Raw genomic sequence first — 12,631 nt, 5'->3', positions numbered from 1 at the left:
AAGTTTCAAACATCAAAGCGCAGAACAAACGTTATTATTGACTCCCAAAAGAAGGAATCGATTCTGAACAGCTGAATCGAGTCGTTAGTGACTCCAGGCTTACGTAGGTTTGTAACAAAAACCTCTGGTCTTCATCGGCTGCTCGCAAACAGACGGAGCTGAAAGTCGTTATGTTAGTGGGCGTTTCCTTTTTGAAACACGCTGACAGCAGTAGACCAATCACAACAGACTGGGACATCTGACCAATCAGAGCAGAATATGCTCTCTGAAAGGAGGAGTTTAGAACGAATTCTTTAGAACAGATTTCAGAGTCGTTTTTGACACTGGAGGAAAAAGGATAATGCTGCAGTTTAAATTATGAGCACGTTAAAGTGTTTCTTGACTTTGGAAGCATGTAAATCTATTGTATGAGACCTTTAAAACAAAATTAGGCATGTTTCAAAACCATAATAGGTGCGCTTTAAGAAAGATCTTATTGCGAAACATATGCTCCTACTGAGTGTATTACCATGTATTAGTTATTTAATATGATTAAGAGATTCTAACACTGAGGACTATTTGTGTTTGGGCACTGTTTGAAAGTGTAATACTTTCTTACTGGCTGTCAATTTTGATAATGTAAGTTTGAAGTAGCCATAAAATACAGGTCTTGTTGAGCTGTAAATGTAAATTACACTACTTAAGGGTTTTGCTAGCTGGAATGTCAAACCTTTGATGTCCCACATCTCAAAACAGCTCTCAATGTTGATAATATATAGAATTCTTGTTCAATTGTAATTACTTTGGAAGTGTAGTATAGGCTAATGGTTTCCTGTAAGTGTCATGATGCTTTATATTAATGAGCTGTTTATAGACAGCATGCATGAGTTTTACCCCTGCCAGACTGATAAGTTTAATGACTTGTTTCATACAGAATCCTGTGTTTCGTGCAGAGTATCTCTGGTTATCTCTAGGCTTATCAGACCAAACACGGGTTATTTCAACCTTTTTAGATGTCAGGTATTTCCCCAATGGGATCAAATTCCAGTTAATCAGGAGAGCCTGAAAGTAGCGATAGGATCTGTGCCCAGATGAATTGACATTCCTTTTGGTTGCAGTTAAGATGCATACTGTAACACAAGTGTTGATCTGTTGGATCACTGAATAGCCACAGCTTATCCTAATTGTCTTGAGATATGTTTAGCTCTGCATGACCACTACTGGGAGATAACCACTGGAGATTGTTTTACCATTGAGCCACAGCTGCTCTTTGAAATAAGTATTGTAGCATGGTACTACAATGTGAAATGTGCTTCAGTGTGCGTTCTTGAAAATGCATTTACATTAAAAGAATTTAACTTTTGCCTTTAACAGTGTGAATAGATGCTGGCAACATATGCTGTGCATAGATGATCAATGACTATTATTATACTTTTTTTTTCCTTTTTCTTCTTTTTTTGTGCAAAATAGGTCTTCCATCACATGAGAATTAAGCAGTTTCAAATTTTTAAGTGTTGTTGAGCTGTTCATAATTTGTTGGGGGGGGGTGAGAGAAGAGTAACTTGTTATAGCTCATATTAAAGCCATAAAGATTTTCAGAGGGTTTGGAATGGCCTCTACAGATGGTTTACATTTATAAGAACCTGATGTGCACAGCACTGTGCAAGCAGCTGCTTCCAATAACCTTCAGTATCACATTGTTTGATAATTCATAATGATCTTACAAAGATTCCTTCTAGTCTTTCCTCAGCTTCCCATATACTATCTATAAGGGTGTTGCTATGAGGCCTCCTTCCTCTTTTCCAATCTCTGAAGACCTACAGACTGAGGGCTTGCTCAATCAATCTACCTAAAATAATGTCTTTTAATAATGATTAAAGCGTGTTTTTTTTCTTCTCTACTGTTTTCCATGCCTTTTTTTCCCTTCATTTTCTTAGAATATGGAAGCTATATGGCATGCCCTTGTCACTCCTCGCAGTCCCTCCTCCCCCAGTTTTTCCTTCTTTCTCTGCTTAAGCCTCACACTTTTCTGTTGCTGGCCCTTTTTTCTGCAAAACCCTGACCATCCATCTCTTCCGGCAGATGAGGTGTTGCGGTAAACATAGCAATAAGGAACACCTTGGATAATGAACAATGAGTTGATGTTGGTCTGTACAAGTGAGTCTTTAAACATAGCGTTTCCTGTTCTTACTAATGGCATATGTCTAATAAGCCATTGTTTATGCACCTGTTCTTGCATTTTAAGCAAACTCTGCGCATTATAAAGTATTTATTACCAAAAATGATTGTATTTCATTTTATATCATAATGGTTTATTGATTTGGGTCGACTTTTGGGATGGGAGCCATTTTGTAAAAGACACATCAGGCACCTCTGAAGTAATCTCCTGCAGCCTTGCTCTCATCTGGAAACACACAGAATTGTGAATTTAAAGAAGAGCCCTCAGAGATAAAGTTGTCTATCAGAAGATCTGGCCATACTGACCCTTGTCTGTATATTTGCCAGGGTCAATAAATAATTTTTACTTCTTCCTCTTTCGTAAGCTGGATAGACATTTTGGCATGTTAAGAGCCAATCCATTAAAGGGTACTCCACACAGTGTCTGCGGTAAAGAATTCCAGCACCTTCAGGGATGATGTCGTCTAAAATATGGGTTTCTTTTGTGACCCAAATTTGCGACAGTGATTCAGTACTGAAGATATCAATCAAAGTTTATGTTCAGCTGGTGCATTGTGGGATTGTGTCCCAGACTAAAATGCATCTTATCCCCAGTATGCAGTACAAAATGTTTTGCACTTGTGCCAAACTTGACAACGTATTTTATCCTACAAAAACCTCAAGGGTCGCACATCACTGTTTGGCTAGCCTAACAGAGATTTAGGGGCGTGTGTGAGTGTGTGTGAGTGTGTGTAAGAAGGAAAGGTTGTCAGAGACAGTGGGCTCTGCACCTGCAAGGCTACGTCAGTGGCGTGGTAGTCCATGCAGCCTCAGGGTCAGAGACAGCAGGCAAGGTATCTGTTTAATGTTCCAGCGAACAGTGCTGAATTTATGAACCCTGTGCAAAGAGGGAAATGATAACATGAGGGAGAGGAGAAGATAGCTCATGCTTCTGTACCCTTTTTAAAATATATATATATATAGGAATTCATTGTGCACAGAAACTTGTCTTTACTGTCACCGTTCTGAAGGGAGATCTTCCTTTTGATTCCCATCCAACAACACATATGATGGGAAAGAAAGGAGAACTCCAACTTCCTGACTGCACTGTTCTCATAAACACACAGATAAACACCACATTTCATAGTCTTGAATTCCTCATGTAGCGTTTCCTGGTTATATAACCTACTGCTTACATCGTGTAATCCAGGGTGGAGCAGTGCTTCAGTTCCTTACCAGCTCCCTCAAACTTTGCCCTTTTAGCTGAGGGTTTAACAGTCCAATGTTTTGGGAAGGTTTGTTATTTTGTCTGGGTCTTGTTCGAGAGTGACAATGGCTTTATTGTAGTGAGTTGATGCAATCATTAATCATGCTGAAATGCTGTATATGGTTGAAGAGGGCTTGGAAGGACTGCTGTTGGCGTTCGCTGCCTGCCTGCCTCCTGTCCAGACATCAGTAATGACAATACTGTCCAGATCTGGTCAGTTTCAGGTCAGTTTCAGAGACTGATGAATAGAAACAACAAACATTGACCGTAAGCAGTCTATGCCCATTCAGCATGAATATAGCTCATTTCATTATATATGGTACATTTGAATACAGATTAGTAGAGTGCATAAAACAATGGTAATATTAAACTGAAATTTTAAAAGTGTAGTGATCAGACCCCATTCATCCTTTCACAAAGCTTCCCACTATACAGTCCACCCTAAAACTATTGGAACAGCAAGGCCGATTCATTTGTTTGTGTTATACACCAAAGACATTTGGGCTTGAGATCAAAAGATGGATACGAGATGAGAGTTTAAAATTTCAGCTTTTATTTCCTTTTCATTGTCTTGCTATATAATAAAGTTCCTCCCGATTAATTTTGATGCATTTCTCTATAAATTGGCAAAGAAAATGCTTGTGTAAACTTCTGAATTCATTCTGCTGCTACCATCATGAGTTATAGGCTACATCATCGATTAAGATTAGTGAGGCTGTTCCAGAAGCAGCCATGCAAGCCATGACACTACCTCCACCATGTTTCACAGATGAGCTTGTATCTTTGGATCATGAGCAGAGCCTTTCTTTCTCCACACTTTGGCCTTTCCATTACTTTGATAGATGTTAATCTTGGTTCCAGAACTTTTGTGGCTCATGTCTGTATTTCTTTGCGAATTCCATTCCGGCTTTTCCGATTATTGGTTCCTACTGCTGATGAATGGTTTACATCTTGTGGTATGGCCTGTATATTTCTGCACTTGAAGTCTTCTTCGAACTGTGGATTGTGATACCCCTGCCCTGTGTAAGTTGTTGATGTCACTGACTGTTGTTCTTGGGTTTTTCTTCTCAGCTCTCACAATGTTTCTCTCATCAGCTGTTGTCGTTTTCCTTGGTCGACCCATAAGGTGTCTGTTTCTCAGTATACCAGTGGTTTCTTTCTTTTTCAGGACATTCCAAATTGTTGTGTTGGCTATGCCAAATGTTTGTGCAATGCCTCTGATTGATTTTCCCTCTTTTCTCAGCTTCAAAATGGCTTGCTTTTCTCCCATAGACAGCTCTCTGATCTTCATGTTGGCTTATCCTTTTTAATAACAAATGCAGTCTACACATGTGCAAATGAAGACAAAAACCAAGACTAGATGTTCAGAGTTATTTGTTGTTCAAACAATCAATCTAACAGGACACACCTGGGAAACAAGAAGCACCTGTCAGTCACATGTTTTAATATTTTTGCTCACCTACGAATTGGGTGGACTGATACAAAATGTGCTATGTTTAACACCCACTAGGGATGCTCCGATCGATCGGCCACCAATTGGCCGATCGGTAGTCTCTAAAGTTGGCCGATCTCACAAACCGATCACAATATGATGACGAAAAACATGTGAGCACATAAAACACAAGATGACATTAAACTTTAGAGATGCAGTCATGTCATCACCAGTGTGAAATTATTATGAGGTCTCAAGAAACATTTTGCTCAAAAAACCATTTGCCGTGTATTTTTAAAGGCCTATTAAAATGTTAATTGTAAAATTAATATTTGTTGTGCTTATTTATTTGCTTCTCAATTGAAACAACAAGCTACAACATTACTGTAAGTAATATAACCAAGGCAACATCTGTGGTATTACCTTATCTGGAAAAAAAAATGTTAACAGTGATGGTCAACAGAAAACTTACATATCACTTATATAAAGCTTGAACGATCGGGATCGATATCGGCTGATCATGATGACTAGAAATCGGTAATTGGTATCGGCTGCAATAATCCTGATTGGAGCATCCCTAACCTCTACATATAGAGTTGCAATCAAAATTATTCAACCCCCATTGCAAATCAGGTTTATGGTCAAAATTTACAGACTTTCAGCTGTTTGCAATGAACAAATCAAACAAAATCTATTGAAATAGTTCAACACAATGAATGCTTCAAGTGGATTCACCAAATTCAACTGAACATATAACTTATAATGACTTCTTTCAGCTTCAAAATTATTCAACCCCTTCATGGAAAGCATCTTTAGTACTTAGTAGAGCACCCTTTTGCTGTTATGACCTGCTGCAAATGAGATGCATAGCCAGACACCAGCTATCAGAATATTAGCCCATTCCTCATGAGCAATGGCCTCCAGTTCAGTAATATTCTTGGGTTTGCGTGCTGCAACCACCTTCTTCAAATCCCACCGGAGATTTTCAAGTCAGGTGATGGCCCTGTAGAATCTTCAAGGACTTCTTCTGCAACCAAGCCTTGGTGGAATTTGAGGTATGCTTGGGATCATTGTCCTGTTGGAAGGTCCAGTGACACCCAAGCTTCAGCTTCCTCATAGATGGTATGCCGTTTTCTCCTAGGATTTCCTGATATTTCAATGAATCCATTTTGCCTTCCACATGCTGCAGGTTTCCAGTGCCAGAGAATGCAAAGCAGCCCCAGAGCATCACCGAGCCACCACCATGCTTTACTGTGGACAGAGTGTTCTTTCTTCATTCTTCTTCCTCCAGACATACTGCTGATCCATCATGCCTAAAAGTTCCAGTTTTGTTTCATCGGTCCACAGAACAGAATCCCAAAACTTCTGTGGTTTATTTATGAGTTTGAGCCATCTTTTCTTGTCCTTTTGGGTCAGTAGTGGTGTAAGTCTTGGAGTTCTGGCATGGAAACCTTCTGCATTTAGTACGCACCTTACTGTGTTCACTGAAACCTCAGTGCCTGTTGCCACCAAGTCTTGCTGCAGGTCTTTTGCAGTCACTCGAGGGTTTTTCACAGCCTGCCTGCTCAGAAGTCTGGTTGCAGCTGTTGATAGCTTCCTTTTTCTGCCCCGTCTAGGTATTTCATATATTTTTTTACCCCTAGCCAATTCAGGTATTTCATACATTTTTTACCCCTAGCCAATTCAGGTATTTCATGTGTTCCAGCTCAAGCACACCTGGTGCAACTAATGAAGCCCTTGATTAGTTGCATCAGGTGTGCTTGAGACAACACCTGTTTTGCATATTTGTTTTGTTGTGAGGGATTCTATTCAGGGGGTTGAATAATTTTGAGACTGGAGAAGTCATTATAAGTTGCATTTTCAGTTGAATTTGGGGAAACCACTTGAAGCATTCATTGTGTTGAACTATTTCAATTGCTTTTGTTTGATTTGTTCATTGCAAACAGCTGAAAGTCTGTCAATTTTGACCATAAACCTGATTTGCAATGGCAGTTGAATAATTATGATTGCAACTGAAAATACCAGGAAATAAAAGCTGAAATTCTAAACTGTCTTCTCATCTTGATCTTTTGATCTTGGCCTTGCTATCCCATTAGTTTTGGAGGGGACTGTATGTCAGCCAGTGAGACTTCTCACTCACATGTTTTGCAGGAAGATAATAGGGAGAGAGAAAAATGTAAGAGACTGACTCATTTGTAAAACAAAAGCAAAGACAAATGGATAAAACCAAAAGACAATCAATTTTGATGGAATGTAATGGCTATTATTAATATAAGCACTTTGCAAATGCTTATTTCACTTCTGTCATGTAGGGGAAAAAAAGAGTCTGCTCACCAATACGTTATCTACATATCATAGACACCCCAAATAACTACATACGTATGTTATTAACATGGCCTACTATAATCCAGTGGAGCTGTAGCTAATGAACCAATTATATAAAACAAGGGCGGAGGGAATTCGTTTAAAAACTAGTAACTTGTATATTCTGCACATAATTTTAATCAATGGCTATAAAATGCTGTATAGGGAAATCACACAAAAGCTCACTAGAATATCAGATTAAACCCCACCCCCCACAGATTGAAATATGTAATATGACAGATAAATGCACTCATAAACCTCTTTGCAAGCCAACAAGGCATTGAGCCATAAGCAGCTGATTAGTGACTGATGAAAAATGAATACAAATATGAAAACAAAACAAAACAAATTGAGTTTCCTAGTGATAAAGATCAAGCACAATAGTTTAGGTCCGTGTACCGCTCATACACCACAGCTGGTTTTTTAAGGTCTCACCAGTTTCTTCAGCCCTCACATGCTCTAGTTTAGAGGTTTTGTATTTAGTCATTAATGGTGTTAAGTGGCTCGTAAAATGTTTCAGTTTGCTCTAAGGCATCGACTCGATAAGGCCTGATTACCAAAGCCAGCTGCTCTACTACTTCAAAGGAACGGAATTGCATTTGCATTGCTACTTTATTTATCCTGTGAAATCACTGGTTTTGCAGACACTGATTCACATTTTGTCTTGGTTGAAATGACACTGTAGATATTTCAGTGGTCATTTTTTGTAGCACTAGACTACAGAGCCTAGACATACAGTTTGATTTCAGAAAAGACTTTACGAGGCATCTGTGTTTCGTCACGTGAAGAAGAAGCTGCATCTGGGACAGTTTTGCTCATTGCGCAGCCTCACTGCATTCTTAACAGGCCAAAGGACTCACTGTACTGAGATTTATCTTTATCTGTGTAAGTGGACACCAGGGATGGTATGTACACCTCCAACATCCCACTCGGTGCATTTAGTTATTTTAGTGACAGTATTTCCGAGATGATTCTCAAAATATATGTTTATTTTGAACATTTTTCTCAAAAATGATGCATTAAACAGGGGTTTTGTGAAACTTTTAGCCATGGTGCATAATGCATAGAATACACTGGCCACTTGTTTTAGACACACGCTCATAATTTATAGTGGTACACTGATGTATGCAGAGCGGTAAAGGAAGTTGGACTTGACTACACAGGCAGAGGACACATTGGCAGCAGTGGCAGCTAGATATCAGTTATGTTTTGCATCATGATATGATGCACAAGAAGCCACCATTAATCACAAAAAACTGGGGGAAAGGAAGGTCTTTTTTTTTTTTTTTTTTTTTACTGCATAATAGTAAGAACAACTCACAGGACAATGTTGTGTGCTAGTGACCATGGGCTTGTGAGTTCAGATCACATTTCTTCTTTACACTTTTTGCCTTCTCACTGTATGCCATCCTGTTTAATTTGAAAGATTTACTGACAAGGAGACTTTCTCTACTGCCACAATGGTATACCTCACAACAGCTTGTTTATTTGGGCCCAGCGAAGATGCATGAAATATTCAGACTTTCTGCTTTCCTTCCTGTCACCTTCTTTTTTCAGTATCTTTTGGAGTAAAGCAGAGTTTTCAGTGTGATTTTTCTCTCCCCTCTACAGGCAACCCTGGCGTAGTGGGATTTTATAAGACCTTCATGTGGACATTGTATCAGGCATTCCACCAACGATTCCCAGTCTGGACCGTGAGTCACGCTGGACACTGTGCACCTCCAGACACAATGGATATGGTTGAAGGTAGGACACTAACACTAGCTTGTTTTATACTGCTGACTACAACATTGGCTGTTTGTTACCTATGTTGGGGATGTCAGTTTCTATCAAGCTCAGTGATTCTTGCTCATATGTAGCACTCTTAAACCTTTAAAAAAAACAAAAAACTTTTTGCTTTGTCAGCTCCTCTCTAACATTATTTTTAGCTTGATCGTACTCTGATAGACCCTGACCTTGCTGTACTAGCATTAACATAAGTTTTTGATGGAGACTACAAAGCAGTTCTGTAAATCTCTCTAGTTAAGTTCTCTACTAGCCTTCAAAAAATTTGCAAGTTGACAAGATCAGTATTTTCATTAAGACAGTAGGTGGCAGCAGACAATTAAGCAGGTTTTAAGACTGCAGATGTCCCACGAAATATGTGGGGCATCAAGTAAGAGCTGTCGGAATATCCACAAGACAATAAGAAAATTGTGTAAATTTTCTATTTGTCACTGTGATTCACTATTGCTCAATTGTAACCTAGATTCTGATGAATATGTTCAGTGTTCATTTAATTTGCCATTGCTCTTATTTTAATGTAGCTGTAGACATTTTATGTCTAACACTAAGAATTTATGGACATCTTGCTGAGCTGTAGTTGTGTCATGGTGTGTAGTTTCCAGACAGATCTCAGGGAAGGGGATTCTCCTCACCACACAGTAGGGAGGAATGTTGAACGTGTACAACGTTGGCGAGCTGAACCAGGCCGCTTCTCCCTCTTCCTCCTCATGCCAGCGTATGAATGCGTCCAGTATGTTCAATCATAAACCAGTGTGGACGTTTTTATTGAGCTTGCTACGTGGGAAAGACATTAGCCAAGCCCACCTGTAATAAGCCAAACCACATACAGATGGCTTGGATCACCTAAAACAGCACTTCCACTGGCTAGCTTGATGGATTGGACAGTAGAGATGGAAGCTGGCCATATCAGGTCTGCAGGCAGGACAAAAAAAAATAAACACTTCAGAGACCATTCAGTCCTTATTTGAATCTATGCAGATATATTTACCACAGTGTAAATTGTAACAAATGTAACAATTTATTCTAACAAATATATATATATATATATATATATATATATATATATATATATATATATATATATATATATATATAATTATTGTAACTATTGTAACCTTTATTCAAATTAAAGGGAAGACAGGAATTAGAACTTGGTAGATTTTAACATGGTATGCGCAATCAGACCTACATGATGTAATCCTCGAACAGTCCTCAAGCCCAACCCAATGATATAACCAGTACTACAGATCAACGCATTGAATCGTTCTTCTTTTAATTGTGAACAAATGGTGAACATTCACCTAACCACAACCATAATAACACACTTAATCACAGACACACACACATGCAGTGTGGATCTAATCTATGGCCAAACAAATGACAGTGACACCAATTGCTCCTTGTATCATGTCACTGGCAGAGTCCGGGAAAAAATTAAGCCCTGCAATGAAATCCAATGTGCCAAAAGATGACACCAAGGGGCAAACCTTTGCCAAGGCGGTACAGATAAAAGTGAAGATATAATTAAAAGTTGTATTTCTTCTCCAAAAGCTCTGTTTGAGTGACACCCTTGATTATCATCAATAGGAGGTTGAAGCCCAGCGGTATCAAGTATATAGGACACTTTCCCCCCGGACTATTGTCTTTTCTCAATGATTCATCTTTCATCATGTTCTGCCATTTGGTTCACAGATGCCCTTGTCCATTGAAATAGCTGCTTATGTTACAACCCATTGCTGAAGTTATAGAATATCGGACTGCAGCCAGCTAAGATGTTTGGGGAGATCATATGAATGTTGAGCTACTTTAACCTGATCAGATTTTCTCCCTCTCCATATGGTGAGAAATGAAACGAAGTGGAAAAACATATGTACATAACATCACTGATCCCTTTGCAGACATAGTGCCAGATTTATTAAAGTCAAAGTGAATCAATATTCAGTAATGGGATAATATGTTGAATCTTGTGCCCAATCAGAGAGAATCACCACAGATGTCTGCCTCATTGGCTGGGAAACAAGTGTGGTGGCACGGGGGCATGTGGGCCACGGGTGGGAGAATAGGTCATATCAACCAGCAGATATTTGAATCAACAAGGCAACATGAGTTTGTACAAAAGCGCCTCAGTTGGGTCCATCCATGGACAGCTAGCTTTAGCAAGCAACTCGCTTATCGCAACTGTACAATGGTGCATCGAATGCACTGTCGAGCCAACACGTATGGCCAAGAGACTCTGCATGTCATCTGTATGCAAACGTGATGCCCTGTATATGAAACACGTTTGTTAAGGTGCAGGTGGAATTTTTTTTTGCCTGTGCCAAGTCATCTCATTGCTGATTGTGGTTCGCCCTAATGGAGTCAGACAGGGTTGGAACATAACACAGACTGGGGATTGCAAAATAGCAGTCCAACATACACTCTATCTTAATGAGTCTATTTTCATATATCAGTCTGTACAAGATTTCACTGAGTTTGTTTGTGCTTATTGCTGTCAAAAATGCTTGATTTTGCTGCAGATTTTTTCAAAATATGCAGCGTTTTTGTACATTTTTTTTTTCAGAAAAGGTTTTGACGAAATTGCAATTGTACGAAATTGTTTTGCATGGCCTTTTGCAGTGATGTTTGTTGGTAAATGAGACCTTTTAGCTGTACTCATGTTTGATGCACGTGAATCAATGAGGGCTTTGACCGAATGCGCATTGTGATGACGTCTTTGGCGAAATCTGTGGAAAATTTGCTGTAATTCTGAAAAATTGCAAGCTCCACAGAATATTGCGGAGTTTGCTTGATTTTGCATTCAGTTTTCATTGTAAACATTATTAGCCTTATTAGCTATCACTCACTGTTTTGTTCACTATTTTGTCTCTGTACTGTAGTGGTAACTCTCTGCTAGGTAAGGAGTACTTAACTCTTATCTCTCCCTACCAGGTCAGTTTATCCCTCGATGTTGTCTTCTCTTAGAATTCCACATCCTTTATCATGAGGCTAACTCGTGTGTCTGTGGCTATGTGTTGCTAGCATGGTTGAGTGATTTTGCAGTTATCTGGATTTCCATTAATACCCAGCTCTGGTGTTGGAATCCTTTTCTCTCAGCAGTTCCTTGATTTCCCTCAGTAGCTCAGCAGTCTGAGGTACTTACTATGTATTTTAATGATTTTTCATGGCTCAACTTAAATCACTTATTCAGGAGCTGAGACTATACAACAAGAGGCTTGTGAATTTTAACAGAGAGTCCTTTCAACAGAGAGTTTGAACATGCTATGTCCACAGCTACGTCCTGGAGGTTCTTCGAGGCTGGTAGCAGTTGAACTGTCGTGTTCAAATCTTGTCTCATCAGCATGTGAAGAAGCATCTAGGTCAGGCACTGCTATCTCAAAGACACCACACTGATATATGCTCTAAACTAGCCATGGCAGCCGGTCTAAAGATGGCACTGGCCTGAATAGGATTGCATGATGATATACGTCCCAAAGCACAGAGTACACTTTTTTTTACGCAATACTGGGTGCAACAGAATTCACAATACCACAATGTAAAGATAGTAGTAGTAGGTTTAAGAGGGTATACACTTGTTCTAGCTAATAAAATGGATCAGAAACAGGTTGGGTGTGGCCATTGATGCCTGTGTTGCACTGCTGGTAGTAGGT

At 39.3% G+C, this 12,631-nt stretch overlaps 1 protein-coding gene across 1 annotated transcript in view; it reads left to right on the top strand.

Annotated features, from left to right (window-relative positions):
* ldah (lipid droplet associated hydrolase) overlaps positions 1-12,631 on the top strand; it is a 46,680-nt gene that overhangs the window by 7,341 nt on the left and 26,708 nt on the right. Inside the window, exon 3 of the mRNA XM_053633789.1 lies at positions 8,811-8,945. Within this exon, the coding sequence (XP_053489764.1) occupies positions 8,811-8,945 (135 nt within the window). The remainder of the gene's footprint in view (positions 1-8,810; positions 8,946-12,631) is intronic.

The sequence above is a fragment of the Ictalurus furcatus genome, chromosome 9, assembly GCF_023375685.1.
Source record: "Ictalurus furcatus strain D&B chromosome 9, Billie_1.0, whole genome shotgun sequence".
Taxonomy (NCBI): Eukaryota; Metazoa; Chordata; class Actinopteri; order Siluriformes; family Ictaluridae; genus Ictalurus; species Ictalurus furcatus.
Note: the sequence above shows the minus strand (reverse complement) of the source record. Positions and strands in the feature narration are given on the sequence as shown.